This window comes from Otolemur garnettii, unplaced genomic scaffold, assembly GCF_000181295.1.
Source record: "Otolemur garnettii isolate 467f Iridium unplaced genomic scaffold, OtoGar3 scaffold00012, whole genome shotgun sequence".
Lineage (NCBI taxonomy): Eukaryota > Metazoa > Chordata > Mammalia > Primates > Galagidae > Otolemur > Otolemur garnettii.
This window is the reverse complement of record NW_003852407.1, coordinates 7742377-7763991: the sequence shown is the minus strand read 5'-3', so window position 1 is coordinate 7763991 and position 21615 is coordinate 7742377. Positions and strand designations below refer to the sequence as shown.

Genomic DNA, 21615 nt, shown 5'->3' with positions numbered 1-21615 from the left:
CAGGGACTCTGCTCAATGCCAAGATCTAGAACATGAAACAACAGAGCAAAAGTAGTAGACATCAGGGACCAAAATTCAATGCTTGCTTCATCATAAAGCCCTTCTGTGGACCTCAGTGCCCAGAACTAGAGAAATGGAATGGGTAAGGGTGGGAGGAAAGTGGGTGACTAATAGGCTGGTTTTGCTCAGGTCCAAAACAATTACACATTTTGCCCCACTGTAACTTTTAATAATCACCCCACTAATTCTCAAAGATGCCCCAGGATGAGTAGTAATATATTGTGACTCTAAGGAATGGAAGATTAGTCTCCAAGTCCTCTTCTATACCTGAGTAAACACAGAGCACCAGCTCTAGTCCAAAACACAAATACATGCACGAGTTCACAATGCCCTGACTCACAAAAGACAAGGGGTACTTCTTATTTTATCCCATGAATGATATTTCTATATTTTTGCCAAAAATGCAATAACACCCTATGTCCACAGCGACGACGAGTGTGAAACACCCTCAAGCGGCAGGAATAATTCTGTGTATTTTGATGGTGATGGTGTTTCTACTATAAATTGCAAGATAAATTTTAAAAAATTATTTTTTTTTAATTTTCTTCTGGGCTGCACTTGAGGCAGCTATCTCATGACACTTAGAATATATAGTGCACTGTTTTAAGTTTAAGCAGCATTTTACAAGATTAGGGAGGGAGGCAGTAACCCCAGGTTTTCCAGAAGTTAGCGTGAAGGAAACCCAGTTGCATCACTACCCTGAATTTTATCCATAATGCTTTCCGCCATCTGGGTTTTGACTCTTTAACAGGGCCAATAAGGAATATTTTCTGATAAAGCATAAGTTCTATAGCAGTAATGGTAAATAGAGATAGATACATTTATACATAAGCAGATATATAGATAAACAGATATCATAGTCTAAGCTTTCCTAAATTCACTAAGCCAGTCATCATATACTTCTCAATGGGGATATTATTCAAAGATTTCTTCAGTTTACTAATATTTTTGCTTCTGTCACAAATCTTGGGCTAATGTGTCCTGTATATTTACTACTTTATGTATAAATCAGATTTACAGTGAGCTTTAAGGAATGTTTCTTGTACTAATAGCACAGTTTAAAGTCGATCTGAAACAGTGAGAGCATATTTATGTTAAAAGGAGCTTTAGTATTTCAAAACAGTGTGTTCGCCATCCATTCCCAGTGAGGTTTTATAGACACTGATTATGTTGTGCCACGGAACCAGGTCCTGCCCTCTTTTAGCTGGAGAGTCAGTCCTTAGAAGGTGCTGAAGATGCTCATTTAGAGTCCACGTAGGGGAGAACACAATTGACAAATTTCAGAGGAGTGATGTTGAATGACAATGACTTTTTTCCCCAGCACATTTGTCTAGGATACTCAAGGTTCCTTTTGAGACTATCCAAGAGTTTACTCAAGAGAGCAATAAATGCCTCATCTAGGCTTGAGGATTCCTTAGCATGGTAACCCCAAACACGGCAACTCTCTTGAGTCTGCAGATTTGAAGGCTCAGGACAGTTATTTCATGTTTCTTTTCTTCTTTCATTCCTTCCCAATGCCCTTGACAGGCCCACTTTCTCCCACACAGTCTTTATGCTTCACCCCTTAGTTGCTCAGCCTGTACTGTTTTTACTGGTGACAGCTGTTCCTATGAGCTACTTGTTGTTTGAGTGCAGAGATGTTGGACTCGCGGATGAAAGTACAAGCTGAAATGAACTGGAATAGAAGGGAGCAAGGAAACGCGTGCATATGAAGAGCAGGGCCAGATAAGAGGCAGCTGGCACTGGGCAAAAGAATATGGGGAATTAGAAAGTTCAGGTGTTCTCATGGGCTCTGCCACCCTCAGTGGGACTGTCCATTGTGCAGACTTCAGTTCTCTCATTTGTAAAATGCAGGTGTTGAGCCAAGTGACATTTAGAGCCCCTTTCTCCTCTTTCTGAATAGTTCTTATTCTCAGATTCTATTAAACCAGGATAGGTCACAGTTCCTATTTTTTAGAGGGAAAAGACAACAATTAAAGTATCCTTACTGATGTTCAAAACCAGTGCAATATATCTTTACTACTGCAATTGAGAAAACCTCAGTAAAACATTCTGGAATTAAAGGTGGTTCACATGGTTATTTGTTTCCAACTTTCAAATGTTAAATTTTAAGTAGTTCCAACATGCTCATCTTTGTTTCTCTCTTTCTCTTTCTTTCTCTCTCCCCCACCCCACTCCACTTGACCCACCCATAGGCTTACGAGAGGCCCCAGAAACACTCAACTCTCCATTATGACACAGGCCTCCCGCAGGACTTCACCGGTGACACCTTAAAACCAAAGCACCAGCAAAAAAGCAGCAGCCAGAACCACATGGACTGGTCCACCAACTCTGAGAGTGGACCCACCACTCAGAATTGCTTCATCAGTCCAGAGTCTGGTAGAGAAACTGCAAGCACCAGCAAGATCCCAGCTCTTGAGCCCGTGGCTTCCTTTACAAAGTCCCAGGGTAAGAAAGGCAGTGCAGGGAGCACATGGAGTCAGTTGTCCAACAACAGCAAAGATCTGCTCTTGGGGGCTGTGGCTCCATCCCCAAGCAGCCACAGTCCACCAGCCCCACCCAGCAGCTCTGCTGAATGCAATGGGCTTCCACCCTTGGTAGATCAAGATGGAGGAGGTACAAAGGAGCCCCCAGAACCACCTGCTATGGGCAGCAAGAAAAAGTCCAGTAAAAAGGATGTGATAAGTCAGTCCATCCCAAACCCAGACCTGGATTGGGTCAAGAATGCCCAGAAGGCATTTGACAACACAGAAGGGAAAAGGGAAGGCTACTCTGCAGACAGTGCTCAAGGAGCATCACCAGCCAGGCAGAACGTGAGTTCTGTTAGTAATCCAGAAAGCGACCCAAGTCATGTCCGGATTACCATTCCCATCAAGGCACCCTCTCTAGATCCAACCAGTCATAAGAGAAAGAAGAGACAGTCCATTAAAGCAGTGGTGGAAAAGATTATCCCAGAGAAAGCCCTGACTTCCGGACTTGCTATGAGCAGTGAAGTAGTTAACAGGATACTTTCCAACTCTGAAGGAATTAAGAAGGATCCCCGTGTCCCTAAGTTGGGTAAGATGATAGAGAATGAGTCCTCTTCGGCTGGCCTTGAAACTGGTGGAAATATTGAGAAAATTGTCCCAGGAGGTGTCCCCAAGCCACGGAAGCCACCCATGGTCATGACGCCTCCAACATGCACAGATCACTCTCCATCGAGAAAGCTGCCAGAAATCCAACATCCAAAATTTGCTGCAAAGCGGAGGTGGACGTGCAGCAAACCCAAACCCACCAGTATGCTTCGAGAGGCAGTCATGGCCACCTCGGATAAACTGATGGTGGAACCCCCGTCTGCGTACCCCATCACCCCATCCAGCCCTCTGTACACCAACACAGACAGTCTTACTGTGATCACGCCGGTCAAAAAGAAGCGGGGACGACCAAAGAAGCAGCCTTTGCTCACAGTGGAGACGATTCACGAGGGCACCTCCACCAGCCCAGTCAGTCCCATCAGCCGAGAGTTTCCTGGCACCAAGAAAAGAAAGAGACGACGCAATTTAGCGAAGTTGGCCCAGCTAGTGCCAGGAGAGGACAAAGCCATGAGCGAGATGAAGTTTCACAAAAAAGTTGGAAAGCTCGGTGTGTTGGATAAGAAGACCATCAAAACCATCAATAAGATGAAGACGCTCAAGAGGAAGAATATCTTGAACCAGATTTTGTCTTGCTCCAGCAGTGTTGCTCTGAAGGCCAAAGCTCCTCCGGAGACCAGCCCCGGGGCAGCAGCCATTGAAAGCAAACTGGGCAAGCAGATTAATGTCAGCAAGAGGGGAACCATCTACATCGGCAAGAAGAGGGGCAGGAAGCCAAGAACAGAGCTGCCGCCCCCATCCGAAGAACCCAAAACAGCCATCAAGCACCCAAGGCCTGTTTCTAGCCAGCCGGACGTTCCAGCCGTGCCTTCCAACTTTCAGTCACTCGTGGCATCTTCACCAGCAGCTATGCACCCCCTTTCAACACAGTTAGGTGGGTCACATGGCAACCTGAGCCCCGCCAGCACCGAAACCAATTTTTCAGAATTGAAAACTATGCCAAATCTCCAGCCCATCAGTGCTCTTCCAACCAAAACCCAAAAGGGAATTCACAGTGGGACCTGGAAGCTGTCTCCACCCCGGCTGATGGCCAACTCCCCTTCCCACCTCTGCGAGATTGGCTCCCTGAAGGAAATAACGCTGTCCCCTGTGAGCGAGTCCCACAGTGAGGAGACGATCCCCAGTGACAGTGGTATCGGGACAGACAACAACAGCACGTCTGACCAAGCAGAGAAGAGTTCGGAATCCAGACGGAGGTATTCTTTTGATTTCTGCTCCTTGGATAACCCGGAGGCCATTGCGTCCGACACCAGCACAAAGAACCGGCATGGCCACCGGCAGAAGCATCTCATTGTGGACAATTTTCTGGCCCACGAAAGCCTCAAGAAGCCAAAGCACAAGAGGAAACGGAAAAGCCTGCAAAACCGTGATGACCTCCAGTTTCTGGCAGACCTGGAGGAACTCATCACCAAGTTCCAGGTGTTCAGGATCTCCCACCGGAGTTACACCTTTTACCATGAGAACCCATATCCCAGCATTTTTCGGATTAATTTTGATCACTATTACCCGGTGCCATATATCCAATATGACCCGTTGCTCTATCTTCGTAGGACTTCAGACTTGAAGTCAAAGAAGAAGCGTGGTAGGCCTGCAAAAACCAATGACACCATGACAAAGGTGCCTTTTTTACAAGGGTTCAGCTACCCTATTCCCAGTGGAAGTTACTATGCACCCTATGGAATGCCTTACACATCAATGCCTATGATGAACCTTGGTTACTATGGTCAGTACCCAGCTCCTTTGTACCTATCGCACACGCTCGGAGCAGCCTCCCCATTCATGAGGCCAACAGTGCCACCACCTCAGTTCCACACAAGCTCCCACGTCAAGATGTCTGGTACAGCTAAGCATAAAGCAAAGCATGGCGTACACCTGCCAGGACCCGTTGGTATGGGCCTGGGTGACATGCAGCCATCCCTGAACCCTCCCAAGGTAGGCGGTGCCAGTCTGTCCAGCGGTCGGCTCCACAAGAGGAAACACAAACACAAGCACAAGCACAAGGAAGACCGGATCCTAGGGACCCACGACAACCTGAGTGGTCTCTTTACAGGCAAAGCCACAGGCTTCTCCAGCCACATCCTGAGCGAGCGGCTGAGTAGCGCAGACAAAGAGCTCCCGCTGGTGAGTGAGAAGAACAAGCATAAGGAGAAACAGAAGCACCAACACAGCGAAGCCAGCCACAAAGCTTCTAAGAGCAACTTCGAGGTGGACACCCTGTCGACGCTGTCGCTTTCTGATGCTCAGCATTGGACGCCAGCCAAGGACAAAGGCGACTTGAGCAGTGAGCCTGTGGACTCGTGTACTAAAAGGTACTCTGGCAGCAGTGGGGACGGTGGCAGCACAAGATCAGAGAACCTGGACGTGTTCAGTGAACTGACCCCTTCGAGTGACAAGTGGGACAGTGATGTGAGTGGAAGTAAAAGGAGGAGCTACGAAGGTTTTGGGACGTACAGAGAAAAGGACATCCAAGCCTTCAAGATGAACCGCAAGGAGAGAGGTTCTTATGACTCCACCTTGTCTCCAGGTAAGGCCAAGTTTGTCTTCAGACTTGGACAATCTACTTGTTTAATTGCTGGGCTTGCATCTCAGAAGCCAGGCATCCTTGGTACCTGTGTTCCCTAGTTTGCAAAGAGGTGGGAATCAAATGAAAATGGGTGTCCTCATACGTTTGAGTTTGCTGCACATTTTCTGCACAGTTTGCTTGATCTTTATTGTCTTTCCTCTCAACTGTGCCATTGCTTGAGAAATCATGGACCCAGAGGTTGTATCAATAGCTGCCTGGGCTATAAGTATGCCTGTGAACAGTTAACGCTTTTTATTAAAATGCTCTCCTTGGGTCCTTGTCTCATCTAATGCTGTAGTTTGCTAGTTGAATGAATGCTCTAAAGCTTAGTAGGAATATCACCAAGATCCTCAGAACACCAAGACTGGAAGGGAATGACTACCTAGTTCATCTGGAATGCTTGCTTCAGAGGTCATGCATCTTAGGTGCGAGGCCACTGCAGAAACACTGCAAGCTAATCGCTAATGAATCTTGGCATCTAACTGATCAGGGAACCACATCCTCAGGTCATGTAGTTTTCTCTTTTCCCTGGGCATTTGATAAGGCAGTCTGGGCGGGCCTGCAAAGGGAAGTCTTGACTATATTCAGACACCTGTCTTTCCCTGCTATAATGGGAAAGGGCCTGGCTGGGAAGTACTGAGTGTTTCCTGCCTCAGGAGACCTTACTGCTTTGTCTCTTACCATGTCCGCTGGGGTGGGATTTTGCTCACGAGTCTAAACTACAGTGTTGGTTGCTACTAGAAAGACCCTCATCCTCATCAGTGGCTGGCAGAATTTCCTTGCTAACCTTCCCACTCACACAAATCCTTCCCTGCCCTGGGAAGCCTAACATTTCTGCCAAAGTATCACTTTGTCCCTCCCTAGGCCTCATGTAAGAGGTAAGACTCCTATACAAAACCAGAGCACTTAGTTGATCAGGAAAATAGTATATCCTTCTTTCTAGGAGTTGTGGAAGCTAAAATAATTTCTTATGTTCCCCCTTTGCAAAGAGGTGGGAATCAAATGAAAATGGGTGACATTAAATCCTCTGGTCAAAGCCTGGTTTGAAGAGACCAGTCATCCATGTTTAAGCTTTGGGTAGAGTGATGTGTACCACTCACACCTTAGTGAAGGTAAGAGCAGGCTATTCGTGAGCAATTAGGATCATTTTCTAGGCCAGCAGAGTTCAGGAAGCAATGTGATTATGAGTTAGCAACCACTTAAAGGTTGCTCCAGATTTTCACAATTTGGGGCATCCTTTTAGTGGTTGATGTTCCCCTTGGCTGGTGCAGAGACCATTTAGCAATTGTGTCTTCTGCATTTGCTGAAGGTGATAAATGGCCCACACTTCATGTCTGCCCCACATGAATGTGTTCACATGAGCTTCACCATTTCTCATTATCGGACTTTGTTGAAGGCGGTTTTGTGCAGAGCTCAGGTTAAGCCCACCTGGACAGTAAGCACCAGAGTAAACCTGTGCATGAGAAATACTCGGTGTCTCTTTCAGCATGATGAAACTGATCCATGGGACCTAAACCAGCTGTGGCCAAAGGGTGTTCTTATATTCCTGTTTTCTGGGCATTATTTAGCTAGGAAATGATAGTGGTGGGTTATTGCTAACAACTTAGAGCAAAAATCCTAACTTAACAGTCCTGGGGAGAGCTCAGAAGCTAAAACCAACTGTTGTGAACTCTCTGTGTGGCCTTCAGCATGGTATTCCACTTCTTCAGAGTATTGTCTGTCTATCTGTAACTTGGATTGGGTCTGACGTCTTGTGTCTAGTGTGTTTCAATTCTTAAAGCCATTTCACATACATTTTTTCATAATACCCTTCCTGCAATCCTGGAAGCTACTTTCATTCCTGTATTACAGATCAGGAAGCTGAGGCTCAAAGCGGTCAAGTGTGCTGTCTAGGATCAGAAAGCCATCACTTTTTATTTTAAGCTTAGGACTTCACCCACTGCACTGGGGGTTGGTTGCATATCACCCACCTATTGAAGGCCGAGTCCAGAACACACCTGCTAGTGTCCATCCCAGTGCCCTTCTATGTCACCTCTGCCCTCACTCTCACAACCCATCCATCAGATTGCAGGGCCTTCCCTAAGGTGTCTGCACAGAGATGATGTGAGGATTGCAGAAAAGAATTAAGGAAGAAAACACTCCCAAACAATATAGCAGGAATTCCATGGCCTACCCTTTCCTAAATGTCAACCCAGAGACACGTGCATGGATAGGGCGTTCACCTCTGTCCTTACTGAAGTCCAGTCCAGTTCTCAGAGTCATTTTTCAGTGGCTTTGTGCCTATCGCTGTATTGAATGAGTTTATTTTTTTCCCAACACTGTAGCAAGTCATAATTGTTTGTGGCTTCTCTGTCTCCATGACTTAGGCCTGATGTCCCTGCACATCTCAAGTATCTAGCTGAGGCAGACCAGATTCCCTATCAGTCCCTTCCCTTCCAAGCCTTTGCCTCTCCTTGCTTACATCTCAAGTGTTTCCTTCATTCCTGAACCCCCAAAATGTCCTTAGCAGCATGTGGACCCCAAGGTCAGAGTTTATCAAAACTCCCTGAAGAACTTTTGCCTTAATGTCATGCAGTCTGAACAGTGCCATGCTCCATGAAAAAGAAGGCTGATGAGATGAGGCTGAGGTTATCAGAAGCATTAAGATCTTTCAGAGATGTTACCTGAGTGGATATGTCTGTTCAGCTGGAGGATACAGAGGGCCACAATTGAAAATAAGCCATCTGCACTTTGCACAGCTTCTCTCCCTCCACCTTTTCTTTCTCACTCTGAACTCATTTTTTTAGCCTCTCTGAATTTGTTACTTCATGTGAGCTATCCGTCCCTTAAATAGATACAGCACAAATATGGATGTCATCCTTTAGCCTGTTAAGGACCAGATTTAGGAGCTGAGTTAAGAAGGGGATTTGCACACCCCCTGAGATCAGAGCTGATGAGAGGCACCATATAAATCTAAGTCGTCACCATCACCAAGAGAGGAATTAGAGACCTTATTTAGCCATGGCCGTACTCACACACTTCACTTCCTCTTTCCTGATTGGAAGTCATTTGCTCTCAATTCCCCTGGCCCAGCAGGTGCCTGCATTGTCTTGTTAGGCCCCTTATAACACACCTGGAGCTGGGAAGTCATATAGACTTCTAATTTGGTTTTTTCGTATTTTACTTTTTGTTTTTTGGTTTCAGAAGGCAGTGGCTCTGTTGGCTTATTTTCTAAATATGTGCCATCTGTTAAATGTCCATTTGTAAAAATGCTTGCCTGGGGCCAAAAAATAGATAATCAGTAAGAAGGTGCAATCTCAGAATTGGAAGAAGCCTTAACAGCCCCATTTGAGCCTTTCTGTCACCAAATGTCATCATCTCTTGCATGCTGACAGGCATCAGTGTCCCAGAAGCGCAATCTGTCTGAGGCTGACAATGCATAGTCAGATTGATTCCATGTGCCTTCAAAGCCAAGCTCTCGTAAGGCAGTGGAAGAGGTCTCGAGTGTGAATAATGTTCTTCCTATTCAGACTACTGGGAAACCATCTTTGCAAACTTCAGCTAAAAATTAGGCCAGGTACTAAGACATAGTGATTACTACTTTCCAGACTCCCATCAAATAGTGGAAAAACAGTAAGAAGGGCAAATTTACATGTATTATCTCTTATTCCAATGCTATCATTGGGCAGGTAGACATCCCAAGCTCCCAAATGTCAAGAGCTTTCCTCATGATAAATGGATGCTGAGGACTAATCTTATGCTCCGTCTTGGGCATCAGACTCTTGCTATATAGGTAGCTGGATTCCCTGAGCCTGGGAATTCCCTTTCCTTGTGGCTTCTGTCTTGACCTTTGCCAACGCCTCTTATCAGCACCATGGGCATTCTGGGAGGCAGTCTCTGCTGTCACTCACTGGCAGGCAACGGATGCCTCAGCCAAAAATAATACAAAAACCTTCTCCAAGCAGTCATCCAGATGCAGGAATTAACCACATGGATGAGATGTCACAAAAACTATACAAAGGCACATGGGAGGAAAGTTTTCTAACAGTGGAATAAAAAGAAGAAGAAAGCTCATGGGAAGAGAAGGTTAAGACCAGAAAAAAGGAGAGTAGAAAATGGAAAGCTGATGAAGTGTAGTCTGGCTGACCTTCATCCAGGCTGAATTCTGGGTGCTTCTTGGGGAGAAGGTGAAAGATTAATTAGCTGATGGCTGTTGTGTGGTTTAAATGGGATTATGAGTCCCTGTCCAGGTCTTCTTTCCCACACTGACCAGCTGACCTCTTCTTTTCGATTACCAGGTTCTCTAAGGGGGACTATGACAATCAAGGTTCTAACCAGACCTGATAGGCCAGGATTCTAAAGGTCTCAAATGTATACAACAGAATTGGAACATGGATATACACACATCACATGTAGAATGGGAAGTTAGGAAGAAAATGCTCATGTTATTGACCATGTTGACCAACTGAGGAACTATTCAATGAAATCTGAAGACAGATACCATTGGTGCTCACATAAATCTATGTGACTCACCTATTCCCATTTTGCTCCAGCTACTTCACTTAGCCATTTGATCTCACTGTTCCCAAAAGCGGAACTCGCCCTCTGTACCTGAGCCCCACCAAAATATTAGCTTGCTTCTTGTGCAAGCTGAAACAGTACTCATCATCTCAAAAATAGAGGTCATAGCCCTAATGTGAGCAGTTGTATGGGGACAGGGCACACTTGAATTTATATTTAGACCTAGATTTAAAAGACTCTTGATAATGTCATACGAACACCTCATTTTTGCCCGTGATCATACTGAGACTTGAGAAGGTCAGGTGACTCATCTAATGAGATGTATCTAATTGGTTGATGAGCTCAGACTGGGAATTTTAACATTAGGAGGAAGGAAAAGGAGAAAGCGAGTATAAAAGGGGGAGAAAACAAAGGTGAGTCGTGGGAGAGATGTTAAGCTATATGTTTTCTTTTGCTGTGAGCTGTTGTAAAAGGTAAGCATCTCTTTGACAATAATTTGGTTTCCAGGCTATCTCTAGGGACCCATGTTTGGGACTGGAAACGACCTTTGTGGGCTCTGATGGAAGTCATTTTTTTTTCCTTTCCTGTCGTAACAATTGCACATACTTATTTTATTGAGCCTCCCAAGGTTCCTCCTAAGGTTTCCTTTTGGAAACCAGGAATTAATCAAATTAAATGGTGTAACCCATAACTTTCTGGCAATGAAAAAAAAAATTAGACTCACAGCATCTCTTTTGCTACATTGAAATCAGAAATCGAGCAATTCTGCCTTTGGAGCATGAAGTCCCCAAGCCATTTATCTTCCCACAGTTGGCAAACGTTCTCCTGTCCTGTTGGAAGTTGTTATTTATATCTCCGTGGGATGAGGGAATTATGCAGATTCAGGTGTGGGTGCAGAGAAGTTACAATTTTGACAGACTTGGCTTGGTATAACATGGAGCCATTCTTGGCTAGAGAGATGGGCCAGCATGCTTCCAAAGGCTGGACTGTCACTGGGCAGAGATAAGGAAGGTGCCTTTGGAAGGAAACTCCAGAAAACCATCTCTTGACTCCGTAAATGGAAAAGTGATGGGCCTGGATACTCATTAGGATTGTGACCTGGGCTTGGGCCAGTATAGCACTTAATGCAAATGGACTGAATTCAAGGGAAAGTGATAAAGAAAAGAGAAAATTTTCAAACTTATATATTTAAGGCCTAGTATGCATAAGGCTTGGTATAATCTTGGGAAGAATTTAAAGATGAGTAACTTGGGCTCTCAAGAGGCTATAATCCAGGAGGCTCACCTATAATCTAGAGGAAAAAAACAGCTGCGGCTCATCATGTTATAAAGCAGACAGCACACATGTGAGGGCCATTGGAAAGTCATGGAAGAAGGGAGCTATCCAGAGGGTGATGCGTTGTCTGTGTGTCCTCTGTGGGGGAGGAAAGACAGGACCTGGAAATACCCTGCAGTAGTTGCCTTATAAGATGGGTCTTGAAGGATGGAAGAGGCTTTCAGAGAGTGGAGATGGGTAAGCAGAATGGGAAGCCCAACATGGAACTATGTAAACAAAGGTATTTAGGTGATGAAGCGTTTGGGGAAAGGTGTGGAGAACAGTTCTGTTGAGGTTTAGACCACTAGTTGGGGAATCATGGCTACTAAGGTAAGACAAAAGCATTGTGATCATGGGTTGGAAGGTGTTTTCCTCACCTTCTGAGGCATGTGTTTCATTCAGCAGTCAGTGAGAAGCCACTTTTGAAACAGACAAAAGTCATGAAATGACCAAATTATACTTTGTCTTTCTTTCCTGACCACACTCTTCTCCTAGTCATGAATGGACAAACTTACCCCATCCCCGTGCTCTTCATTCTTTACTGGAATGAGCCACTTACTTTTTGGATCATATCCACAACCTGCCCTTCTTCCCCTATGCCTCCATCCCCAGATTATAAGCATGATAAAGGCATCATTGAACCAGGTGTGCCAGCAAAAAAATATATATGTCTATTATATATGTATAATATATATCTATTACATATTAATATATATTATATATCATATTATATATTATCTAATATCTATTATATATAATAGATATAATAGATATATAACAGATATATATTTTTTGGAGATATATATATATATCATATCTCCATAAGGAATCTCTTTCCCTCTCTAGCTAAAGTCAAAGATGATTCCAATATGTTGCCACCAGGCCATTGACAGAGTGGGTGCACAGAAATAGAGCTGCAGACCTCAGAGAGAGACCCTGGCTCGTGGGCAGGGCAACAAGTGGTTCAGGCAGCAAATGGCAAAACCGTTCAGGGCTGGACCTAGAGATTCACTAAAGGTGAGCGTGAGAGGGAGTCAGGAAGAGAAGGTGGAAGGGAGGAGCTTTGGGCCCACCTAAAAGAGAGAAGCAGAGAAAAAGGAGATCAGAAGGATGCAGAGGAGGAATGCCAGAAACTCCAGAGAAGGATGAGTTTATGAAGAAAGGAGTATTCAGTAGGGCCAGAAGTTGCAGAGAGTTTGCAGAGGATGAGAACAGACGGGAATATATGTGAACATATTGATGGCCCTGAAGACAACAGAAAAGTTAAACATTATTTAGCATCTCATATGTTTCAGGCTCAGTGGGCTGTGTGCCAAATCCAAATGGCAAGGAGTTAATGAGTAAGTGGATGATGAGAGAATGGGGCTGCAGGTGCAGAAAGTGAAAGCATTGTTGTTCTTTTAGCAGTGCCCCAGCTTCGAAGGAGACTTTGTTTCTGAAAGGAGCCCTCCCTTGATGAGAAGTGACAAGCCTGTCCTCCATAGGCCTTAATTCTAAGTTCCCTCAATTCTGGGAACAGAAACACAACATCAGAGTCCCTCTTGCTATGTCATTCCCCCTCCCTATGAAGGCCACGTCTAGAAGAGGGAAAGGTTGGAGCATTTGAAAAGAGGCAAGAGATTCCAGGTCCTTCCCCCTTCCCTGCCCAATAGACACCCCAGCACTTAATTTTGGGTCATGTTAATGATCATTTAAAAATTCTTCTCTGTGGTTCCATGGGTCTCAGCTGTGTATCTTTGAATTCATGGAAGAATGATCCAAGTTGCCACAAGTTCTAGCAACAGATCTGTTACTGAACATTTACTATATACAAAGCATTATAAACTAAAGCCCAACTGTTAAGTCTTTCAGAGCTCTTTACTTATGGAATAAAATACATGTGTTGGTGCATTAAAAGTTTGCACTCTCAGAAATTACTGGGAGCTCTTTGGTCACATAGTATAGGGCCAGGGGAAATGAGGGAGACCTGAAGAAAAGAAAAAGCAAGGAAGAGAAAAGAGTAAGTGCATAAAACAACTGGAGAATAAATGCAGACCAAGTTCAATTCATGTTAACTCACTGGCCATCAAGGATAACAGTGTTCAGTGAAAGACAAAATCCTGCTGCAGAAGCTTAGAGAGTGGGTGCGTAGCAAGTGAGCGCTACAGCAGCATCAGTGAAGACAGGTGCTGGGTACAGGAAGGCACCTGGCTAGATCTAAGTAAAAGCAATTGAGTGGGGATGGGTTTTTAAGAGGAGTAGCTGCCATGAAGAGCATCCCAAGGGAAGGGAGGATACATTGACATTCAAGGGTGCTGAGCATGAAGGTTGTTGGCTTTGGTACTCAATGCTGAGTGAAATGATGATGCAGGAAACATGCCCATCCTCAGAGACCTTATGTAGCTATCAGGAGAGAAGGGATGGATATAGACACACACAAAGTAATTAGAGAGAATAATGGGAGTTTATACATTTAATGACTGGAAATAAAACCCATTCTGTAGGGAAAAAAAGGACCCATAAAATAACTTTCAGAGTAATAAGTTGCGTGTTGTAAAAGCAAGTCGTATTGGTGTTTGCCCTGTTCCAGAAGGATTCAGAACAAGCTAGATAAAAAGGAGGTATTGAGAGGAGGGGGGAGGGGAGTTGACAGAACAGAGCAGGCAACTCCCAACAGCCGTGATTTTCACTGTCTTCAATGAAGGGGCTGGGACTTTGAGAAGGTGGCCAGTGAGCCAGTAAAAAAGATGGGGCTCACCTTATTGATGGAGGATCTGAGGACCCAAAGAGATAAAAAGCTTAGCCTGAGGCTACATCACAGCCATCTCTTACATCAGATCAGGGCGCTATGCTTTTCAAAGCACATTTTCTTACCTTCGTTTGATCTTCAAAACCCTGTGAGGTCTACAGGTACGTGTTGCTTTCCCACTTGACAGACCAGGAAATCAAAATCCAAAGTGACCAGCCAGGGGGCTTTTTTGCAGAAATATTGCTGTATCCCAGGTATCTTGGATTTTCCCAGCATCACCTTTTTTCTTAAGTGTTTGACAAGGTCAATAGTATGACTCCATTTCTGAGTTAACCCTGAAGGATCCTTGCCAGTGGGTTAAATAGTGGGGCCCAGAATAAGGCACCAGCTGGTAGGTGATTTAGTTTTTGCTAAAAACAGTTTTGTATAAAGGGAACTTTTTGGAGCCAGGGTTAGCCCAGCCCAAATTGTGAGGCCAGTTCTGTGTGCGAAGCCTTTATCTCACTTGGGGACAGAGACCTTGGATGGAGCATGGTTGTCCTGAGAAATTACAAAGGAGATACAGATGGAGAACTGGCATGCTTTTCTTCACTGAATCACAAAACGTTGAAACTAATATTTAAATTTTAGTTATGTATTTTTAAAGTTTTGTATGACTTGAAGGACTTTACACATCTACTAAGAAACAGACAGAAACTTGCACTATGAGATACACACACAGAGTGAAGCGAGTCAGAAACGGATGCATCTCAAAAGTTTGGGAAGTTGTTAGAAGATTTCATCCCCTTCTGCATGTCCAGCAGGTATCAGATATCAGATATGGGCTGGAAAAACGGTGGTTCTAAACCTGTTGGATCTGTCTTATATTCAAGAAGACCAGTAGGCCAAAAAAGGTTTCTTTTATAGCATATTCTTCTTTGGGCTGTTATATTTTTGCTCTATTTATTCTAATCACACCATTTAGAAGGTACTGAGTACCCAATATTTGTAAAACATAGTCCTGGGGAAAGTGGCAGCTATAAATATGAAAGAGACATCTTGTCATCCTTTAATAGCGCTGTTGTAATCATACAAGTCTGTGTCAGTATATCTCCTGGTGAATAACGAGCCCCCTTAAAGCTAAATACTGTTTTCTTTTTATTTCTAGGCCCCAACAACAAAAATAAAAATGGTTTCTCCATCCATCAGCTAATAGTAAGAGCTTATTTGGAAAAGATGTGTTGTTTCTTTTATCATCTAAAAAAAAATCTGTTAATGAAGAAAATTTGGAAAAGTTATAAAATCCTGTAATATATAGGAAAAAATAAAATCATCTACAATCCCACATCTAGAATAGCCACTGTGATAATGTACATCTGCGGGTTCCAGCTGATGGTCCTCACTCCCCTTGCTCCAATCTGCCTTTCCTCCCAGTCTCCCCACATCAGCCCATGATTCCACCTAGCTGGGCCCCCTCCTTCTCCTCCTCTTTACCCGCCATCACTTTGGTTGTCTGGTCTTTTCAATTTTCTCTTAAGTGCCTTCTCTCAGACATCACGATGCTAACCTTCCCTTCTGCATTCTGTGTCATTACTCGAACAGGGAGTATATTTTAAAAATAAATGCAGCAGCAATCGGGCATGAAAACTACCCAGATATCCAGACTATCCTGTTCAACTAAAATCTCCACCAGATTTCAAGTGCCAGCCAGGACAACAACCAGGAAAGGGACAAATTAGTTGAGGCTTGAAGACAATTGCCAAATATTTTTCCCAAGAGTCCTGAGTGCTGGGTGTTTCATCTCAGATCAGAATCTGACAAGGGGAAATGCAAGAAGTTTTTCAAAGCTTGAAATACTACCTCTACCCCAGCAATGTAAAATGCAATCATCCAGCTTCTGCTACAAGTATCACTCCCACTTACATAGACACACAGCCCCAGGGCAAGTCACATTATAGGTTATAGCTTCTCTCATTGGTCAGCATTGCTGTCATTCATACTGAGAGCATTTAGATGGAAGGTACCTACTATTAATTGTAGACTGATGGGACAAAAGACTACCTGGTACTTACTTTCCTTCCCAATATACCTATGGATGTTTCCAAGGCAGGTTGTAAAGTCGACAATTCCCATTTCAAAAAAGCAGCTCTCCTATTTGTGTTTTTTCTTTCATTCCTCCTCAACCATTACATCCATGTCTACATAGGATCCAAGTTGGGCTTTTCTCAAGGCATCAGGCAAAGGAAAAGACAAACTATATCCAGGAAATTTCCTAAATCTCCACAGGCAGTGCAAGCAGGAGTCCATGGAGGGTTTGCTCAAATAGCTGAAATTATTGTTCTAATTTCAATGGTTATTAATCATAACAGAGGAAAACACGTTCCAGTGTCTGTCTTAGATAGGAGAATACTGTGTGTAAGTCTCTTTTCCCAGCACTAGGAAGGACTGTGAGTATTGGCTCCTTGAAGTGAGTCCCCCAGGCTGGCATGCGAGCTCGCCTACAAGGTGGGCATTACTGGGACCCCAGCAACATTTCATTTGCCAGGGTTGCAAGTTCTGGGCCCAGAGCAGTGCTTCTCTACTTCATTTTCATTTTAGTGATCATTTTGGCAATGATCAACCTATAGCAAAATTCTACTCATCTTCTCTCCCAGCTCTAACTAAATATATTGATATAGATATATTGATTAGTGAAACGTAAAAAGAAGAGTGTGCTGTCTTTTAATGGAACACCAGTAAAGTCAGCCATAGGTAAATGAATAATTGATATCAGATGTAGAAATATTAATTCCTGTTATATCAAGCACAAAATTATCTGTCTTATAAGACACTCCATTGTCCACCCTTAATGGTCTTACCTTGTTTCTTGATCATTTTCAGCTTTCTTCCCTCTCATTGGGTCCTGCTAAATCTCCTCCTTGTTCTACAGAACATACCATAATGAGCCCTTCTTCTCCCATCCCACATTGTTCCCTTCACGTACATCCTCTCACCTCCTCATTTTCTTACCTTGTCTCCTGCATCTCTGATAGAACTGATACCTTCGCTCTCATTTCAGTGCTTATGTATATCTGACCTTATATTGCTTGCCTTTATTTTAGGTAGGAATGTCTTACTCCTTACCAAATCAAACTTTAGTTGTGGGGGGGATGGGAATCATAACATACTCTTTTTGTAGCTCATGTGATCCACTAGATGCAGCTGAGCACAGATGCCACTGACCTACTGACTGATGGCTTTGGTCCTTGCAGACCACCATGGGTTCCTGGCCCACACTTTGAGAAACACTAGCTTGAGAATAAACAACTTCTAAGGCAGCCTAGTAAAGAAGTCTGCTAAATCCCCCAGGTGCCAGTAGTGTGACCTTGGGTGCCTTAGCCTCTTTGATCCTCCTTGTCTTCCTCTGAAGAATGAAGCTATTAATACCGACCTCACAGAGTTTTATGAGAGCCAAATAAAGGGGGAATAGACACAGGAGCAGCCAGCATGCTGCTTAGCACATAGTTGTTAATAATGTTTATTCCCTTTCATTTCCACTTGGGATAATATATTCAAGCACAGAAAATACTAGAGTGCAGATTGCTATAGAAGTTTCTCTAACAGCAATTCCCAATTACTCTCTGCCTGAGGTGAAGCTAAATCCATCTCTGAACACACATGCATGTCTGTATACACAGACAGAGGCAGAAATCTGCTGGACACATTGTATTGGCTGATTAGGATAAGGTGTCAGGATTATATGGGAAAAGTGGATAAGAAACAAAATACACATTTTGCCCAAAGATAACTGGAAGTTCACTATGTAGATATTCTCTGCAGGAGTTGGACATTCTCATGGAAGGGCAACCGTATCTTAATCTCTTGGCATTTGGACTATCACAGTGAGAGTTTATAACACTATTCAGTAGCACCTGTTTTATAGACCAATTTATCTACTAACCCCAGCCATAAAAATACAGTGATAAGAAAAATAATGAAATGTGTGTTCATTTTCTATTTCTATTTATCAGCTCCAAGCAACACAAATTTGTTATTTCACAGTTCTCCTAGGTCATTAGTCCAGTGGGCACAGCTGAGTCCCTGTTTAAGGTTTTAGGAGGCAGAAATCAACATGTGGTCAAGGTTGTGTTTCTGACTAGGAGTTCTGGAGAAGGATCCACTTCCAAGGGCATTCTGATTGCCATTCCACTTGGTTCCTTATAGTTTTAGCACTGAAGTCCTTTGCTGGTCTTTGCTTTTAGAATCTGCCCACATCTTTCTCATGTGGTCCCTCGAATAGCAGAGGAAAATAGATCTTGATCCCAGACACAGCTCCCCCGCTGCACTCCAGCCCCTGGGAGCTCCTCGCTGCTCCTTGTACACAGACACCTCATATTTCAACATCTTCTGACTTTCACACAAGTTCTTTCTTTGTCCCAGAACATGCTTCAGAGGGATAGATACTAACATTTTGCCTCATGATTGAATACTTGTGGGGGTTTTTTGTTATTTTTGTTCATTTGTTTGTAGATTTCTCTTTGGAATCTAGTAGATAGTCTACCTGGTGGATAAGTTTAATACAATTAAAGACATCAACTCTAGAACTACACATTGCTAAATTGGGTGGTAAAGAAGGATAGTTCTTTGTTAGACTAGAATGGCAGACCGAATGCTCCATGAAGGAGGTGGGGTTACCATGCCTGGACTTTAAAGAATTGGCTGGATTTAAGTAAATGGGGAATAGAAGGGAATCTTTTAGGGAAATACGAATATATGTGTACAGTGTTCTTTGAGAAAACATCGCACTGTATTCTTTCCTCTCTCTCAAACACATAAGACAGACACACACAACTGGGAATACAAAAGTGAACAAAACAGACAGGAGGGAGCTCTCCTCTACTCGTGGTCATTACAGCCTTCTGAAGAGAGCAGAAGAGGGAAAAACAAATACAATAAATAATAAAATGTGAGGAGAAAGAAAAGTAGTGGACATAGACTTCTCAGCTTGAGTGGTAAGTCAGCGTGTGAGGCGTGCACTTATCAGAGAGCTTAGCTGGGTGCTGCCAGCAGGAGACCTCTAGGGCCAGAGGAGCGACTTGGTCATTGCTGGGTCTCACACAGCTGAGTATGGCCATGCTATTACTTACCTGGATGGTTTAAGTAGTTCCACACCATCTCTCAATTTTGTTATATGTCTGAATGGCTTAATACATCCTTTCTTCTTAAGCACGTAACGGTGCCTTTTTCTCTAATCCCTGCCTGAATGATTGAGTTTTAATGACTTGCTCCTTGAAAGTGCACGGGTGAGACAATCCAGCAACCAGAACCTGTTTGTAATCCAGGAATAGCCCGGGTGCTAGGGGGAGGTGGCTCGGAACATGTGTCAAATCAAAATATTTCTCACTCTTCGTTTCTTTTCGCAGTTCAGAATCTGTGTTCTATTTCATGTGAAAAGTAAAATAACTCCCCTGCTGGGATTTCTTACTGACATTTCTCTTTGGTGGGAGTCAAGGGTGGGGGGGTTTCACTCTGAACGCTCGCTCCCTATCCTGGTACAGCTCTGTGGCATTTTCATAAAATACCAACCCCCCAAATTCTACTAATCAGAAGAACATGTGCTTTCTCCTCCTAGCCACTAAAATTTTTTTCTCATGAAAAAAAAAAAATAGAAGGTTCAGAAATTTAATTAGAAACCTAAACTTGATATCTTTAAATTCTTTTGGTTTCAAGGGGAAAAAATAGGTACAGTTTTTCTCATTTTCCTTCAGTTGAATGTTACTCCTGAATGGGCAAAATTGTACAAAACGTCTGAAGAATTGAAACTCGGACACAAGAGGAGGATTTGTATTTCCTTGCTATGAAGAACGAAGAAGAAAAAACCCTCAATGATGTCTAATCTTGAGGAACGCGGTGCCCTGTCCAACCCACAAACTGTTGGCGGCATCCTAATTCTACACAGAATGTTCTTTTAAGCATCCCCCCCCCCCAAATTTTTCCTGTGAAGTTAGAAACCTCAGCATTTAGAGACATTTTTATTCAAAAAAAGTAAAGACTTTGGGTTGGGGCCTTTGGCATTGATTGTGCTGGCCGTGTGCAAGTGAACCTGTCCCAGAAAAAGCAGGCATACTTAGCTGGCTGGGGTCTAGGCTTGGGTCTAGGCTTGACTTTATTCGTGAAATCCCAGGTGTCCCTCCCACGTCAAGTACCTGTGTTTTGAAGCAGTGATTAAATAACTCCTTGCCTGGAGTTAGCTTTACCTAACCCCTCACAACATCCTCCTGTTTGGAAAATCAAATTGCTCTGAGGATCAAACTCTCCCACTCCTTTCACTGCCTCATTTTCTGCATGGAGCTGGCCTCCTAGGCCCACCCACACAGCGCTTGCTTTAGACCTTGTTGCAGCAGGCAGACTAGGGTGGCCTCAGGGGTCACGGCACCTGGAGAAGTTGAAAGTAATATCCACTCAAGGTCAAATAGGCAACCAGGTACCCCAATCTACTCCTGCCTTTGAGTCAAAAAATCCTAATTCTCCACGTCTGGGTATTTTGCATGCTTTCAGATAATGACTTACAGTTTTCAAAATACCTTCCTGCGTGTACTCTCCATTCATCAGTCAGAGAAGCTGAGAACTTCTCAGGGAGTTCCTTAGGGGATGGCCTCAGTACCTCTGCTCAGGAACTCAGACCAAAAATAGATGAGCATCGTCTAATTTAGAATGATGAGTTATTGTGGAAGGAACTGGGCAAAGAAGGAGGCTGAAGGGAGGAAAAGCAACCAAACAGCCTTGGGCAAGGGATTTAAACAACCTCTGTTTTTTCAACTACAGAAAACAGTACCTAGCACCTCATGGAGTATGTTTGCTCATAAAGTTGTAGCATAATGCCTGACTCATAGGAAACAAACTATAAATGTTAGTGGTTAAAATTACTATTATTAATCATGTATTGAGCACCAATAGTATGCCAACCTTTATTTCATGTTTGTTTACCATGACTTTAGTTGATTTGCAATAGATACATACCCTATTGGTATACCCTAACATGCATGGGATTATTTTTAAAAAAATACATATTAAACATCTGGCTACTTGTATCAGGTGATCTAATACACAAAGACTCACAAGATGCAGTTGCCGCCCTCCAGGGGTTCCCATTCTAAGCAAGGGGATGCAGATGGAGACAGAGGAGGGCACAGCCTCAGATGCCTTTGGTGCTAAGAGGACATGTGGGGTTCTTGGGAGAACTTGGGTAGAATAGTGGGTGCTTCCTAAAGGGCCAGAAAGGGTAGCATTTGCATGAAGCTTTGAGCACCTGGTAGCTGGATGGAGAGAAAGAGCAGAGTCACAGCCAGGGCAGCAAAGAG

At 43.7% G+C, this 21615-nt stretch overlaps 1 protein-coding gene across 1 annotated transcript in view; it reads left to right on the top strand.

Annotated features, from left to right (window-relative positions):
* The window catches only part of SETBP1 (SET binding protein 1), a 360576-nt gene that overhangs the window by 258128 nt on the left and 80833 nt on the right, over nt 1–21615 (top strand). Inside the window, 1 exon segment of the mRNA XM_023510262.1 lies at nt 2256–5715. Within this exon segment, the coding sequence (XP_023366030.1) occupies nt 2256–5715 (3460 nt within the window).